Source organism: Lytechinus variegatus, chromosome 12 (genome assembly GCF_018143015.1).
Source record: "Lytechinus variegatus isolate NC3 chromosome 12, Lvar_3.0, whole genome shotgun sequence".
Lineage (NCBI taxonomy): Eukaryota > Metazoa > Echinodermata > Echinoidea > Temnopleuroida > Toxopneustidae > Lytechinus > Lytechinus variegatus.
The window spans coordinates 14,443,165-14,460,901 of record NC_054751.1 but is presented as its reverse complement, the minus strand read 5'-3'; the positions used below and the strand labels follow the sequence as shown (position 1 = coordinate 14,460,901).

The following is a 17,737-nucleotide window of genomic DNA, read 5'->3' as shown; positions in this document are numbered from 1 at the left end:
TGGCATTCTGACCCATTGCCCAATATGTTATGCTATGCTAGTATGTAATGTCTCTTATAACAGTATACAGAGAAGCAAATGGAACAGGTACAAAACTCATTGCAGAGTCCCATTGGAAATTGTCTCACACTTTGCTCGTTATTGCGAGGTTAATATCACAATTAAACATTGAAAAAGTATTTGTAAAGAGAATCAAGTGTACAGTACATGCGCTTTACAAAAGTGGTGTTTACACTTTGCACACGAATGCTGCGATTTTCACCTAAACTAATTCAACATATAACGCCTTTAGACCAACTAAAATTTAAAAATAATTGAAAGTAACTGGTATTCAAGCCAGCATAAAAGCAAATTTCTTCTGATGCATGTGTTATTATCTCATTCATTGAGATAAAGTGCAATATGATCGAGATAACTGGTTGTGAGTCATACATGTAGAGTAACAAAACCACTGGCATTGTTGTGCATTTAGAAATGATAACGATTAAACCTCAAAGAGTATTAACTCTTAATTGACCATGTCTGCTGGAATTTCTGGTATTGATTTCAAAGTAAAAGACTGAGATTAAATAAAATAGGTCAGTCGTACATCTGCATGTATCAAAACTGTAATTTAATACAAGAGAGATTTGAATTATCTCTTTCAAAAAGTATTAAAACCATAATTGACCTTGCTAGTTTTAAAGGATATTGATAGGTCTTTTACTGTGTAGAATAAGATTAAATTGTTCATTGTCCTTCAAAATATGGGGATCATTGCATTAAAACAAATAGTGATTTATCATAGACTATTGTTACAAGCTACCAAATCCTTGCATCTGATTGGCTCTGAGCAAATTAGTTAGTGAAAATCACTATTTGTTTCAAGATACATGTACAATTCCCTGTAGACAGGAGACAGTAGTAGTGGGATTACTGTAATCCAATATAAATTCTTTGGGCTATAGGCCCTGTATGTATCTGGACTTGACCGTGCATGTCTACTGGAATAAGATATATTGATATCATGAAGATTAAAGACCCATCTTCCATTTAAAGGCTGCACGTATCTAGTGGAAGTACCAATTAGAGATTTGGGTTATCTGATTGACATACGGCATCACTAATTGGTCTGCTGCCAATTTGAGGATTGACATAACGAGAGGAAAAAAGGACACTTTTGTTGCTGTTTACATGAAGGAGTATGTAAGATGAATGGTGGCCATCTTGGCTAATTAGCTTCGGCCACATTTGTCATGGTGAGATGTTTGTTTATGATGGTTGCCATCATGAGGTCATGTGACACAAGCACGTTTACGTCAAAAACGAAGGATGCTGGATTGCTGGTGTATGTGTGGTCTCATCATGCTATCCCAAAGTGTGAATCTTAGGTTTTTGAAGTTTGAACTGCTGATGAAAACTTGTGCCTTTCTTTCATTCAAACACATTTTTAATAGGGTTTCTTATTTAAAGCAAATATCACAAAGTCTGATAAATATACACTTATCTGTCTGATTGACTTTATTATTGCATTTCATGTTTGAGTTGAGCAACACTGATAACTTCTGATGATTGGTTTTCAGAAAAGGTACGGGCCCCATTGCTATAATGATAACTATGCCTTCCGATGCTAGTTACTACATGTACGTAGTAGTAGTAATGCCCAACAGCCAATCCAAATCAAGGATCACATACAAGTTAACATTTTCAAAATAGTTAACACTGTATAGTTAATAGGTTAGAAGTTACTTTTATAGTAACTTTATCTTCAATGTTAACTACCATGTCAGTGATGCTCAACCTCCAATCAAAACCAAGGATACCACAAGCGTTACCAATCGATTGACAAAGTTACCTTAATTGTAACTTTTTGTGCAAACGGGCCAATAAGTGAGGTGAACTTCTACAAGTGATCAATTAGTGCTAGATCTGTTATGTCTCTCCTCACTGGTAGTAACGAGTCTTAGTTAACAAGCACAGGTTATTACAGGTTATTAACCAGATGTCATTAATTACAATTGATTTTATTGTGTACGAGTGAAAAGTTCTGTCTGGCACAAAGTGTTTCATTTTAATGATGTGTGAAGGACTCTTGGCACTCAAAAAAGGATATTTCTTGATTGTTTATTTTGTCTTTTAACAAATTTGGGGGCCATAGTTATAGTGCAGTGTTCTAGTTCTACTTTTATGATATATTTCAGCAAAATGGATTTGGAAATAAAGTCAGTACTTATTGTTTCGGAATTGAATTTGGCATCAAAATTATTTACAGGTTGATTCCTCATATAACCCAGTGAAATATCTCCCGTCTATACACTCTGCTGTAAACAATCAGAGAAGCTGTAAATTGTAGTTGTTATCTCCATCATAGAGGAGCTAACACTTCACTCTATCTAATTCATTCCTGGCAGTAAGGACTGTTATGCCGCTTGTCTATTTATTTCTACAAATGGTTCTTCCTTCCGGTAGTATCAGCCAGGTTTATTTGACCTGGGTTGGAGCTTTATCTTGTCTCGATTCATCCGAGAATTGCATGACGTAGTCTGAGGCTGCGTTTATGCGACCTCAACCCAGAATCATGATTGGAATCACGATTTGAATCATGATTCAAAACAGCAACATGAATCACGATCCGACAGAATCAGCGTTTATACGACCATCTTTCTAACGCTGTTTCTCCCTGAATTCGGGCCGATCCAGTGCGCATCACAGTGCGCAGTTTGACCCAGGAAGTATAGGTCAACATTTTCGCGCGTGTTTCTAACTTCACGTCGGCTGCTAGATTTTTGCTGCCACCGGAGCTAACGCGCGATCGTTTGTGCAAGTGCAACTCGGCTTCCGAAAAATAAATCTTATACTTCCAGAATTCCGTGTATTGTTTTTGTTTACTTGTATTCAATCTTGTCGGTTCATCAAAAATGGTGTTCGGTAGCCGTAGTACTGGGCACGAATTCTGTTAATTTTGTCCCGACAGGCGGTGCCACATCTCCGTTGAAATCCCTCCCTTGCAAGCGCCGCTGAAAGGGACTCGTAGATCGTCTTATATTTCTGTGAATCCCGGTAAGGGATGCTTGTGCTTCAGGCTGAGCCCAAAGCACAAGCAGAGCCCTGAGTTCGTCGTCAGTCCAATTTGTGCCTTTGGAACTTGAAGAAATTATTGATGAAAACAGTGAAATCAGGGTGACCAGACGTCCCATATTTCCCGGGATTGTCCCGTATTTCAGAATATTGAACAAAATGTAGTTAATGTAGTTAATACATTTAAAAGTTACGAATTTTCATTAAATAACCAACAGCTGACGAAGCAGGGACAACAATTAAATCGATAACTGTAAATTTTTGCAAGTTCTGCGATGATTTCTTCCTAATACATTGCAAACGAACTGGCCTCCTGCCTGTGTGTGGCAGGCTACTAGCTAGGCATGGAGGATCGAAGCAAATTCTCAATGGTGCAAACACCTCACATGATAAACAGTTTTTCCACCAAAATAATCACAAAATCGGCGGGAAATTCTTATAATTATACTATGGATTCTCAGTTTAATGATTTGGAGATGTAATCGGAGGAAAATGTTATTGACTTTTCATAGATCTAGTTGTTTCAGCTTTCGTTTTGAGTCTTGGTGTGCACGATGCCGCGATGTTTCATCTAATTTTTAAGTTTGACAATATGTTTCACTTTGAAATTTTATTCATTTCTAAAACATTTTATGTTTAAAATTTTAAAAATACATTTAAAAAAACACCAAATAAAGGTATGATTTTTATTAGATGATTGGATTTTTTGTTTACTTGAAGTTTGAACTTTTCCCTTTTCTTTATTTTATATATATCCTTTCTGCTTGCCCTTTTTTGTTCCATCTATCTTTATTTCCTATCTTTCTTTCCTCGACATTTTCTTTTCTCTCTCTCTCTCTCTCTGTTCATTTTTCTTTCTTTCCTTCTTTATCCAAGATACTTTTTTATTTCCTTCATTCTTTCTTTATAATTACCTTGGCTTCCTTCTCTCTTCGTCTCCTGTTTCTTTTCGTTCTTTCTCTCCTTCCATTATTTTCAATTTTTTCGTTCTCTTCCCCTTCATTCTTCCCTTCCATTCTTTATTCCTTTCTTCATTTTTCCCTTCTTATTCTTTTCCCTTATTTTTATTTTCTTTCTTTTGTTTCTTTCTTTCAAAGAATGAAGGAAACATGTTTATTTCCTTCATTCTTTCTTTCCTCCTTCTTTTTCTCACCTTCCCCCTTTAATTGTCTCCTTTATTTTGCGAGACATTTATTAATCTTCCCTTCCTTTCTTTCTTTCTATATTCATTTCAAAGAATGACGGAAACCTTTTTTTATCTCTTTTATTATTTCTTTCATCCTTTTATTCTAACTTTCTGTTATTTTTTCTGTTTTCCTTTATTTTCTTTCCTTCCCAATCATCTCTTTTCTTTCTCTCCTTCATTCTTTCGTTCACCTTCCCTTCTAATTCTTTATATTTTTTTCAAAAGTCTTATACTATGGATTCTCAGAAGCCCACACTTTGTGTGGGCTTCTTTGTTGATCTTCGTTTGTCAATTGTCCCGTATTTCATTTTGTGAAATCTGGTCACCCTGAGTGAAATATACAAATGACGCTACAGTACAACCCCGGGGTACAATACACAGAATGATAATTCCTAAATGCACATGACAATTGGCATATACCGGTACTAGTACACTGGCAATCTGCTACACGAAAATTAACCTGCACGAAACACAGCGCGCGCCTTTGAGTCGAACCCGGAAGAAGCACGACACAATGACGTCATAGAATCATGATTCAAATCACGATATCGTTTATACGACCCTTTTCGTTCGTGATTCTACAGAAACGTCTTTCCAAACGCCCCTTTTTCCGTGTTTCATGTTTGTGATTTGAAAGACGTTTATTTCCACTTTCGACTAAACGCAATCGTGATTCTGCAGAATCGTGATTTGAATCATGATTCTAATCATGATTCTAGGGTAAAAAAGTGTCGAATAAACGCACCCTGAATTGGTTGTTTGATGGCATGGTGTGAAATTCTGTGTGTCTGAGTCATATCTCTCTCAGGACTCTGAGATATACTGTACATCTCGATGCTTGAAAACTTATATTAAAGTTGAATTAAGAAGGGGGTGAGTTTCCATAAATATGGTTTCCACACATAATATAAAGTATATATCAGTTGTTCAAACAAATAGCATGTCACAAAAATCTTCTGCCTTCTCGATATTTTGCTTTGAAAGTCTATGAAATTAGCCACCTGTCAGAGCCCGAGAGACGAGTGTACAGAAAAATCACTCTGAGTGTGACGTCACCGGAGGGAATTTAGTGTAAGAGGTGCCTTGGTGTAATACAGAAATGCTATGCAGAGAGTGAAAGATGATTTTACAATTTTTTGTCAAAGCAACTCAAATCAAACAAATAGGAATCATATGTACAAATCTTTACTTTACCTGTATAAAGAACAGTATGAATAACTATCATGAACTCTTAAATCATGATGAAAGATTGAAAACAGTGAGTTATTGAATGATATTTTCACTATTTCTCATTTATTTTATCACGATGTTCCATCAAGTGAGTAGCTGGAAAGTAATTCCGGCGGCTAGCTCAGCTCTGCGCGCGCTGCATGCCTATATACAATACACTCAAGTACACCCAGGCATTGAGTGTACTGCACTGTAGTGGGAAATGTTCTGGTATGTCGACCCCCAGACCATCCCCATATATATCTCTATGGTCGAACCGCAGTTCATGACCATGCAGCAATCCCCTGACGTCTTTTTCTTCTTTCCTTTTGTCTTTGACTCCATTTTTATATCCTGTGGATCATTTCCACTCATGGCTCATTCCACAGAACAATCTTGAATCAACTTACTATTCTTCTCGGCCTCCCGAGTTGTTTTCTACATGTATATTTAATTACGCTAGAGGTCACCGTCAAACATACAAATGCAATTCGCAAGTGAGTTCAAGACAGCATGAAATGTATGCGGTCCGGCAGCTCGACAGCTAGCTGCGCCGGAGCGGGTGGCCGGTCGGCACAAAGCAATTCCGCAACCAACTGTGTTTTTTGCAAGAGCCGCGTCACACGCGGATAAATATATCATGATAACACGTCTGCTACGTTATCGACTGGTGAGAAGATCTTGGTCAAATTTCATATTATTCGTCTTGAAATTATTCCTTTAGGGTCTATGGTATCATTATGAGGGAATTTACATATTTGGAATAATAGTATGGCCATAAATATAATTTTAATCATTTCCTTTTTGCAAGTTCTCCGGCTCGAAATACAACTTCAACTGCAGTTTATTCAATTGTTTCGCCACGGACACAGTCCGGAACGAAAACAAGGCATTAAAATCGTCTAAAATTGCTACAAAGAAGAACAGTTTTAACAATGTAGGGTCATATTATTGACAATATGTCTTATGATAATTATTACTTCCTTTCAACATCGTTCACATAAAATCAATAGCGATAAAATGAAGTTTTGACACAAAAGTAAATATGAAGGCGTACGTGCATAGTACACAAAACAGCACTGCCTTGTTTACTACGATACCCCCGGTGACGTCACAGTCAAAGAACACCCGTCTCGGTAGGCATTGCAGGAGCGAACTCGAGGAAAATGAGTAGGGATAAATCGTTCAAATTCACTATTTTGAAAAAAGAAAATGGGGGGTTGAATCACCTCTTAGTGTTTGGTGGGTTGTAAGGTTGCTATTAATGTAAATATCTCAATATTTTGAATCGTCTTCTTAATTCAACTTTAATGTGATTATTTTTGCATTTTCAAGAAAGTATGAGCAATAATTTACCAAATGAATCAAAGTATGCTCCCTTCCTGGGAATGTAATTTATCCTGTTTGTAATGAAACTACAATATATGGAATCCAATTTGTATACATTATGCCACAGGTATGTCTGACAAGCCTCAATCAAGCTTTCACATCGTCAGGAACATATTTCCATGTTCGTTTTTGCTCAGGGGACTTCCATCTTTAAAAGATTGCTGTGTGACCCCATTTTTTACATCAACATGAAATTTAATTAAAGCATATGAATGGTCTGACTTCGTTATATCATTCATTATGTCTACCTCACTGCTTATATGGAACTGGAGCAACGGACTGAATTAAAGGCTCTGGCGTTTGAATTTACAATAATGTGACATGCAATAGCGTGAAGATCTATTTTGATTGATGCACTTTTTAGTCCAATTTCAAATCCAGTGTGGTCGCCATTTGATATAAATAACAATACTTGCCCCAAATTCATGATTCATTGAATATCCAATGCGTAATTTCAGTTGAATTTACATGGATATAAAGCATCTCTCTCTAATATCAAAGTAAGTTGCACACTCAATAGAGCCAAGCTTAAGGAGAAAATTTTAAAGTGGAAATATTTTATTATTTCATATTTTTGAAATTTTTTTAACGTTGTGAGTCATCTCCAGCTACCTAATTGACAATCAGTAAAGCCTTATTCACCGTAAGGCCAATATGGAACAACTTTTAAATGCTATGTATTTCAGTCGGTTCCATGACATTTGCTCCTGTGACAATTGCTCCTTAGTAAATTCCACACACTAATGGAATGGCCAACTTCAACCTTAGATTTAACATTACATTGTATACCTTATCCTATTGCAAACCTAACCCTACATGTATATCTTAGATGAAATAAAGTCAGGAGCACCACTGCAGTCATTTTCAATGTAAAAAATGTTTTTTCAAGCATTTTAAACTACCTAACATATAAATTGAAATTAATAATAGGACTCCATCATACATATAAAACTTAAAAGCCTCATGTGAGGGGAAGGGAATATTCAATAGTGTTATCTGCTCTCAATGTGTCAAATGATTATACACTTGACTGACGCACACCTGTACACCTGCATGTTTGACCATGGTTGTTTTGACCACTACAAGATGACCCGTCCTGTATTACACACCAGGACGGATGACCTAGACAGAACCCTATATTCCTGAGGCATGGACCTGTATCTCAACACCACTCTATTTGAGGTGCGAGGATGATATCTTGAAGAGATTGGTGTGTTTGGTGAAACAGGTAATCAGACACGATTTCCTGCGTGCTAACTTCATTTCCATCAATATCCTCTCCGTCCACCCCTCCTTCAAGAATCAGGGCCATCTTTCATGAGACTTCTCTACCGGTCAACACATTCTAGAAATTCATAATACATTTGCCCTTGGCCAATCAAATGGGGCTATTTCCATAGCTTATAACAAAAGCATGCCACTTGCCATTGATAGCAAGTTTTGTGAATCAGGGTCCAGGCATGGGGTCCATTGTACCTGTTCCTATATGGAAGAACTAGTGATTATTTCCAATGCCTTTCAATCACTAAAGACAAAACCATGTATGCTTCATCTGAATCTAATTTATGATGAAATATATATAATTTACATGGTTAAAAATTGAATGAGCTTTGCAAATTATGATGATGTTTTTAAGCTCTTTACCAAAATATTTAACGATATTGGAACAATCAAAACCAGAGTTGTATTCTTAGGCCATTCCTCGTGAATGCATTCAGTGCAATTTCTTTTAGCCCAGGCATTGCTGGCCTGTGTTGTGAAATGAAATGATGATAATCATTAAATAATTGAATTTATACTGTTGCGTCTTTCTAGAGGATATGCGTATAATGTGCTGTATTCACAAAAACACTTTTCGAAGCATGATTCTGGGCAGCTCATAAATATGTACATGTAGCTGTAAAATAGGCCTACTGTATACCATTGAACATAACTTATGACAGGAAACAATAAAGATTCAGAAAACAGATGCTTTTTTTCAAATAAAAAGTAAGACATGATGTGGCCTTGTACTTAACATGATAGCTCTCCTTCGCAGTTGAATGTTTTACCAGATGTGTATCCAGAGTTTCTTGTTCAAGGAAAGTGGTTTTAAAGGCATTGGTCATGTAGTTATTCCCATTTTTAATAATCATGTACTTGTACATGTAATACACAATCATGTTTTAATGGAAAATTATACACCTGAAGACCTGGGCCCGTTGCTTAAAAGTTTCCATTACAGTAATTCTGCCAAATTTACAAAAGTAAATTTTATGGAATCCTTGATTTTGCTTGCCTGTTGATCATCGTTACCGTGGTAGTTAGCATTAGATATAAAAAATACCATAATAGTAACTTTTATGTAACATGGCTCACTCAGGACCCAATTAAGAATCTAGAAACAAATAATTCTTGCTTTCCAAACTGTATGAAATATGGTTGTTTGATTCACATTTTTCTGATTATTATTACTATTTGTAATAATGTCCAAACTTTTTGTAATGTTTTGGTAAGCCATTATTTACAAGTTGACTCAAATGTACTGGGATAACAGACACTATGAACACATCAGGAAAGTGTTTTTTAAAATGCCTTGAAAAAAAAAACACCTACCTACATAGCAACATTTCTCATCTTTTCATGACTACTGGTTTTTGATCCCTCATCAATTTCACATCATGATGTAAGAATCTCGAAAGTAATTTTTACCTTTCAAAGACCTTTTAATATCTTTAGGCAATCCTTGACAATTCTCAAACTGGGGCAAAAAAATTTGTTTTAAAAATATCTATTATAGTTGCTACACAATTCATTAAGGAATTAGTATCAATCAACCTGTGCTTGCCTTGTGGATAACAAGATATTTAATAAACATCAGAAAGTAAAAACACTTAATAAACTACTTTGCCGCCTTCCTTCTTGATTGAAAAATTTCAGCGTTCACTCGATTTGTTTTCAAAGAACCAGTAGACATAACAATTTTTGTGTTGTTAAGATTAAGTTAAGATTTCTAGTCCCTTGTTTTTCCATGCAGTGTATCATACATTTCAGTTTAATTTGTCATGGGATTCCAATTCCATACAGCTCTCAGAATAAGGAGAATGGATGAGAGCCAGAATAGCATGGCCTCCCGCAATACAAAGCTTAGCGATTGATCGCAGGGATGATTTGAACAATTGACTTCATTGATTATTGTGTATAATTAATGGTAAAACTCAGCCCTGTGATTGATTACCAAGCTTCTTGTCGCAGGATGTTGGTTACAACTTGAGGTCATGTCAAGGGAAATCATATTGATCAGTATAGAGGGGCATTTACATGACAAAAATTATATTCGAAAACTCTACTTTTTTTCATTTTCAGAGTTTTGTTATACCTGTAAATGATAACCTCGTTAAATGCCTAGTGTACATGTACTCCAACACCAAGTTGATTTGAAAAACAGATAAATGCAACGAGCATAATGTGAAATTTCATATAATCATTGGGTGTAAAATAAAAAAAGTAGTCATATTTACAGATATCAGTAGATCAGTTAATTGCACCAAATTTAATGTGCATTATGCAAGGGGAAGCTGATGTGATGATATCAGACACTTATTCTTTGGTATTACAAAATGCTTTATTGATAATGAAATTTATTTTATTCTTTTGTAATGTAGAACATTGTTTGTCTGTTCCATGAACATTTGATATTTCCTTTAATTTAGCTTAATAATAATATAACATTCATGAGGCGCCGATTATCTACATGTAGATTCGTATTCATTGGCGCACTATGTATTACCCCGACTGTAGCTCCAGCTGCTATAGGCGCTTGGTGCATTCAAGGAATTAATCTTGCAGGGTACCCAATCACCTCACCTGGGTTGAGTGCAGCACAATGTGGGTAAATTTCTTGCTGAAGGAAAATATGCCATGGCTAGGATGTGTTTGAAGCTCCTTGCTACGATTCGAACTCAAGCCCCTCAGATTGAAAGACGAGATTCATAACCACAAGACCACCATGCCCCCATATGATATTTGATCTACATGTACAAAATTAAACTATTTGATTTTTTTTCATATTATAGACTTATCAAAATGTGCATGATAGCAAAATACAAAATAGTTGCCATTTACACTTTCTTTTGCTACTACAGTAACTGTTTTATGAAATTAAACAAAACATTACAAAGAACAACTTTCTGATTTTGATGGAGTCATTCCTTTTGGGACAGCCTTGATATTTAAACACCCCACCCCCCCAAAAAAAAGGGGGAGAATCGAAAAGTACATGTATATGTGTGATGTGTACCTTTGAATAAAATCCTTAATTTCCTTTTGAAACTTTTTCTGCATTGGAATTTAGAAACAATTGAATCGTTACAGCATGATACATTATTTCACCAATAGATAGTCTCTGCAAAATATTATTCATGTATGTACTTAGAATGAGGATGTTGAGATTTGTGAAGGAAGAAGATGGAATATTCACGCCATTGTATCTATAAATCGTTTGATGTGCAGATTTGTGAAAGAGGAAGATGGAATATTCATGGCCATTGTATCTTCTAATCATTTAGAAGTATTCTTATCAGACAGAGAATCTCTCAAAATACTGGATTACAACTTCAATCTTGAGGGAAGCCATCCAATTCAAACTCTAGTGTTCAGCCAGGAGCGTTGAAGGAAATGAAATGCTTAAGACACCTTTAGAGTGGAATTATTTTTTGATATTTTTGCAATGAACAAGGTTTTGAAAGTAGTGAAGTATATCAGGGAGAGGCAGGGTTGGGGTTGATAAGAATGAGAGGGGGGTGGGGAGGGAGGGAAGGAGAGAGAGAAAGACAGAAATACCGAAAGCATCAGAGAGAGATGAGAGGGAGAGGGAAAATAGAGAGGGGAGGGGGAGAAAGGGAGTAGCGAAATAGAGGATGCTTGGAAAGGGTCTAGGAGGGGAGAGAGAAGACTGTTGTGGAGGGGGAAGGGTAGGGTCTAAATGGGGGGGGGGGGTGGGTGAATGGGCATTTTGAGAGAAGAGTAAAATTGTACCTATCCCAAAACCTATATGGGTCATTGTGTTCTTCCCTGTCTGCATTTTCAGTACTCTGCAGAGTTGACTTGTTTTTTTTTATAATGTTACATTATTTCAGAATAGGTAATGTAATCATTTTGATCTATTCTGAAGAAAGTCAAAATCAAAACTGATTTTCCATATTCAAATGAAAATGGACTCAGTAACTTGGCTTATCATAATAGCAGTGTTTGGAGGGATTTTGAAAACTTGCATTTTTGTTTTGAGAGCTTTGTGCTCATGTCAGGGAAACCCCGGAGTAAAAGAACTGTCTGTGTCTCATATCCGGAGTTCTATCAAACAGAAGCGATGATTGCTGATATCCCCGAGTTGTCTTGTCTCCGTGAGGTCACCAGGGTCATCCTTTTCAGGGTGTTTTGGTTTCATATTAAAGACTGTTATCTCCTGTATATTCTTGAGCATACATCAAGCTCATTGTTATTCTTCAATCAATGTAAAATATGGCAATATTCTTTTTTTAGGTTTCTGTGCTCTGTATTTCAGCCATTGTCAATGAATTTTAGCCTGTGAAGAATTCAGATAATGCAGATAAAAGAACTACTAAATAAAAAGTAATGTCAGGGGAGGACCAGAATGATTGGAATTATTTTGATGCTGGTGAGCTATCGTCTGCATTATACTTATAGGTGCATCAGAGATGTCATCTTAATGCAATAGACAAAGCATCCTTAAAACATAATTCAGATTATTTCAGAATCAGTAAACACAATGTTTATTGATGTTTCTGCATTATTTCTGCATTATTCTGAAGTTGATCATTCGAGAATAAATGAATAAAAATGTAAATATCATCCACATTTATTTTGACTAGGTTAATAATGCACTGAAACAACAGAACACGAGAATTAGTTTTCTGTTGAAAACTTCTATTATTGGTGACTAAGTATGATAACAGAGATAAGGAGATAAAAAAGAAAGAAACTGTATTTTTTATTTTGAGGTAAGACTATTGCTATGTATGTAATTTATTAACATTTCATATTAGTAATATTATCCAAGTAATGAAAATTACGTATTTCTGTTATATATTTTTCTTATTATCAAATATTTCATTTTTGAAAACTATGTAAACATAAATCTTTTCCTCTTTAAATTACGGAACTGATTTCAGTTTTTTTTTTGTCTTCAAGGGGGGGGGGTGCGGCTGTCATTTGTGTTAGCTGAGGGAGACCCATTGAACTACAGCAAATATGATGTTGTATTCTCATCATGTCCAGGAACTGTAATGAATATGAGCGACCCATTACCGTTTCCATCCCATTAGTGGCAATACCGAAATTGGGGATTCGGTGAATAATTGCCTTAGCAGACGATATAGAATCTTTGTTACAGATTTTCCTTTTCCACTTTCATTGTCGGGGACGCTCTCACAGATGTAGGACGATGCTGTACGGGTTGACCAAAATGTTTGCTCATTCCACCTTGAAGGAAAAGCTTGCACTCTGTTCGACTGAATTTAATTGAATACATATCAGCTATGAACAGTCAAAATTTGGATTTAATTTTAATCATAAATGTATTTATTTTTTAATCTCAAAGGAATAAAATCCCAATCTATACAGATTTAATCTAATTCCAGTTTTTAATTGGTCACTATTCAAAGCTTGTCTGGATTTATTCTGAATCAATGAAATTTAGTGCCTGAATAAAGGGAAGGGAACTGAGAGTGACGAAGGTGATGTATTAATTGATATGCAAAATGCAAAAAACTAAATGCAAGTGGAAGGGAGAAAAGTAGAGACTGGATGGGGTCATTATAAATCTTATAGAAATAAAAGTTTGTTTGATCTGTGGTGAGTAGGTGCATGCGAAGGACCAAGTGTTTACATTATACCTTCATATTTTCCCACAATGCATTTAATTGTAATTGATATAAGCCTACCATGTGTTAATTAAATTTCCTTAATTGGTTTGTTTGTTTTCACAGGATGGTCACATGAGAGAAACATCATTTGTTCTATCAGCTTTTGGAAAACAATTTACTCTTGATGTCAGGCTAAATGAGTAAGTGTATTTCACTAATTAAAATGCAGTTATCACAAGTAGGTAAATCCAATTTTTGCCCAACATAGTTTCATGCACAAATTGAAATTACATTAGCAAGAATACTGGGACTGCAGTGAATAGAATGAAAGTGTCAAAAAGTTTTGTGAAGAATATGCATGCTTGTGTTAGGAAGAATCATGTGAATTTCTTTCAAAAGGCTGCATGCATTTATGTACATGTATGTAATTATGAAAGTGATAATTTGTGGCATCTAATATGCAACCATGAAAATTTGCACAATGAAATAAGCAGACTCTAAATTACAAGGATTTAAAATAAACCCAGATTTGCTGTGAATAATAACCAGCAGAATTTTGAATTATTTTGAATCTCAAAAGATTTAAATTCAAATCTTTAAATTTATATCTAAATCAACAAGGTTTAAATCTAAATTTGATATTGGGCTGGTCACTATTCACAGCTGACTCACCTCTTCCACCCCCTCTCTCTAAAAAGGAGAAATCATGCTCTATAATGTCAATTCCTCAAAGCTCATTTTACAATCATTTTTCAAGATTTTTTTGATAGGGTATTATAGGTTAAATCTCATATTCCTTAACTAATTTTGTGGGTTTTGAAAACTCTAAATGAATTATACATGAAAAGTATTATTAGAGTCAGTGGTTACATGTATCACTTCTGCCTTTGCTTTGGTAGAAATCTTTGGCTTTAACCTCAACTGATTTATCTTCATCAAAATACAGAATGTCAGCTAGGATTAGGATTAGGCAGAGATTAAAATGAAGATTAATTTCTAATCTGTAATCGGAGCTTTCATAATTCATCAAACCTTGGCTTCAATGCTAAAGAGAGATTATTTACGATTAGCATGTTTTTTCAGCTTTGTCAGGATCTCTTTGAACTCCAGGAATATGTCTCACTCTCATGCAGGAAAGGACCTTAAGGCCTGGTCACACCTCCCGAGCGTTGTTGGAGCGGTCGTGAAGCGCAGAAAAAAAATCATCACTGCTCGCTACCATTCACCATTTTTTATTTCGATTTTTTTTCCTGATTTTTTCCCCCAATTTTGGGAGCGAAATTCGACTCTTTCCCTTCCGCTCCAACAACGCTCGGGCAGTGTGGGCCTTTACTTTATTTCTCGATTTCATATTCTGTGATATATTTTAGTTTCACATATTATGCTTCAAAGATATTTCAATGAAAAGGTGTTATATGCCTGCCTTGTTACATAGACTCCACTTGTGTATATCCATATTAAGCAAAATCCTTTTTCATTAAATCTGAAAATGACGAAACATGAAACAATTATTCTTGTTATGTTACTAATGATGCATATTTTTCTTGACACAAATTTGATCTCTAGAATGTCCATGGACAGATCAAGAAATCAAAATCTGATTTTTATCCTTCCATATTTACAACATATTTAGTCCAGCAAATTAATAAATGCTCTTCACTTCTCTTTCAGCTTACACACTATCTACATGAGATGTGAATGCATTGGGAATGATTTTTTTCATACCCCTTTCATAAACCTATCCTCCAATTAGCCGCCTAAGAGTAATGCGGATAATTCAATAAAAATTGTGTTTATAAACTCCGAAAATAATCCGCACTATTTTTACGAGCGCCCGTCCTGAAAAAGGAAGATAATCGTCATGGCAACTGCACACACCCCCTCCAATGCAGTTGCGTTGGAAAAGGGTGACCTTGTGACCGCTCCATGGCAATTATCCGCATTACTTTCGAAATGCCTTCATAAAGTCAAAATCTGGTCCCGATGCTGCTATTATGCGGATAATTGCAGCATCAAAATAATGGGGATAACTCTGGTCCTTCTCCGATTTTACAACCAAATTATGCTGCTATTAGCCGCATAATTGGGTTTATGAAAGGGGTATCTGACTACTCTTTTTGAAAAAAATAAACTTTTGATTGTGGCTGATTTCTTTCGGTCAGTATTTATTTATTTTATCAAATATCCTGACCATGTAGAAAATTGGGCCCCCACTTTGACCATAAATTTTAATCATAAAACAATCCTCTAGTACTAAATCATAATTGATATATGAACTATAAGAGATTCCTTTTATGATTCCTTCAAGATTAACGTGGAGTCCTTTATTCTTGCTCAGACATCATACACCCCCTGACCATCAGTCTTCGGTGGAGGGGGGGGGGGGTAAACTACCTACTGAAGACAACTTCCTGTTAAATCTTTTGGGGCACATATTCTTTTCATCTGTCATGATTGGGAATAGATGTAGAATGTTAAATTACATTAGAACTGGGATGCCTTGAAGTGATTTTTTTTGCCACCAGAAATACATCTGATTCATCTTCTTCCTTGCTATGACTCCATTCATACTTGGAAATGTATCCTATGTAACTTGATGCATGGGTACTCCTTAGTTAAAAGTAAACATTATCCTGAACCTCTTTTACATTTAGTGTTTTGCACCTTGAGAAATCCCTCTGATTCTTCCTTTTCCATGTCTCCACTCTATCCATTTCTGGAAACTTATATTAAAGTGATTGGTTAACATTGGTTTGACTTTTAAAAAATCTGAGCTAGAAGGTCACACTTGTCACCTGTGTCTGTGATATGTTACAAAAGTGAAGCCCAGAAAAAATTGCGTTCGAAAATAATTATTTAGTGCTTCAAAAATTGAAATATAAAGTGACCGGAAACACCATCTTAATTTCATCCCATACACTTATGTGTACTATTTAGGTGTCTATAAGACGCCTATTTACAAAATCGGGGTTTGCCTTGTAGTTTTAGCTTTCCATTCTCAATAATGGTTGTTTTCAGGGTATACATGCACTTGTACACATGTTTCATCTTGGTTTGAGAATTTTTTAAATCAGCTGCTCACAAAGTTATACAATACCTTTAACTTGATGAAAGGTCTTTTCTAATAACTCAAAAATATCTTGAACCTCATTCACACTAAGTATCTTCTTTCGACATTTACCTTCGGCCTACAATCAGGGTAAATAGCATTCACTTTCAGATGAGTTTTTCAGCGATACGTATAGACTTCGGGCAATAAAATGAAACGTTGATGTTGCAGCAGTATTCTATGGGCCTAGTCATATTAGAAATTATTAGCTACATGTATATTTACATGGATATGAACATCAGTTTGCACCAAAGATTTTTAACAGATAAACTGGTGTGAACGCATCCACATTTTGCCAAGTGTGGAACAGTCTGACTTGGGTTCAACTCACATGTTCAAACTAAATTATGTTTTTGAGCCCAACTTTCAATCGGTGTGAGTGCATTGGGAAAAGTTTTTTTTATAGGGGAAGGTTAGAGATAAATTTAATCAGGAAAAGTATCGTTTTTAGTCACTCCCAATTCCCCAGCGGGGAGGGAAACTTGCTTGGAGAGAGCGATACTTAATTAAGTCTGGTGTTTCCAATTTTAGAATTGAGGTTTAGTCCATATACCTATAGAGACTCCCAGGCATTTGATATTATGCAAAGACCGCAAGGGAAATATTTATATTGTCTCACTTTACTTTACTTAGAGTGTTGTTGATAAAACAATAATGTGAAGAAAAAAACTTCAGATAAATTAGATCATGCATTATAGTGTTTTTAATGGTTTTCCATTATTCATTATCATTGGGATGATACTGGGATGATTTAGTGGTGTTATTTGTATGTTTCAAAACAAGGCAAACATACTTTTGATAATTGAATTATTTTGAAAAGTTGTCAAGTTTATTGTAATAATTTCATATTTAAAATAAGGACTTCCGGAGCGTTACAAGAAACACATTCAATTGCAAATCAAGCATATAGGACCCCAAATTGAT

The 17,737-nt window shown here is 35.5% G+C and overlaps 1 protein-coding gene across 2 annotated transcripts in view; it reads left to right on the top strand.

Annotated features, from left to right (window-relative positions):
- LOC121424693 (disintegrin and metalloproteinase domain-containing protein 12-like) overlaps nt 1–17,737 on the top strand; it is a 109,450-nt gene that overhangs the window by 35,770 nt on the left and 55,943 nt on the right. For both annotated transcript variants that reach the window (XM_041620438.1, XM_041620439.1), the window contains exon 3: nt 13,828–13,904. In XM_041620438.1, coding sequence (XP_041476372.1) covers nt 13,828–13,904 — 77 coding nt within the window. The remainder of the gene's footprint in view (nt 1–13,827; nt 13,905–17,737) is intronic.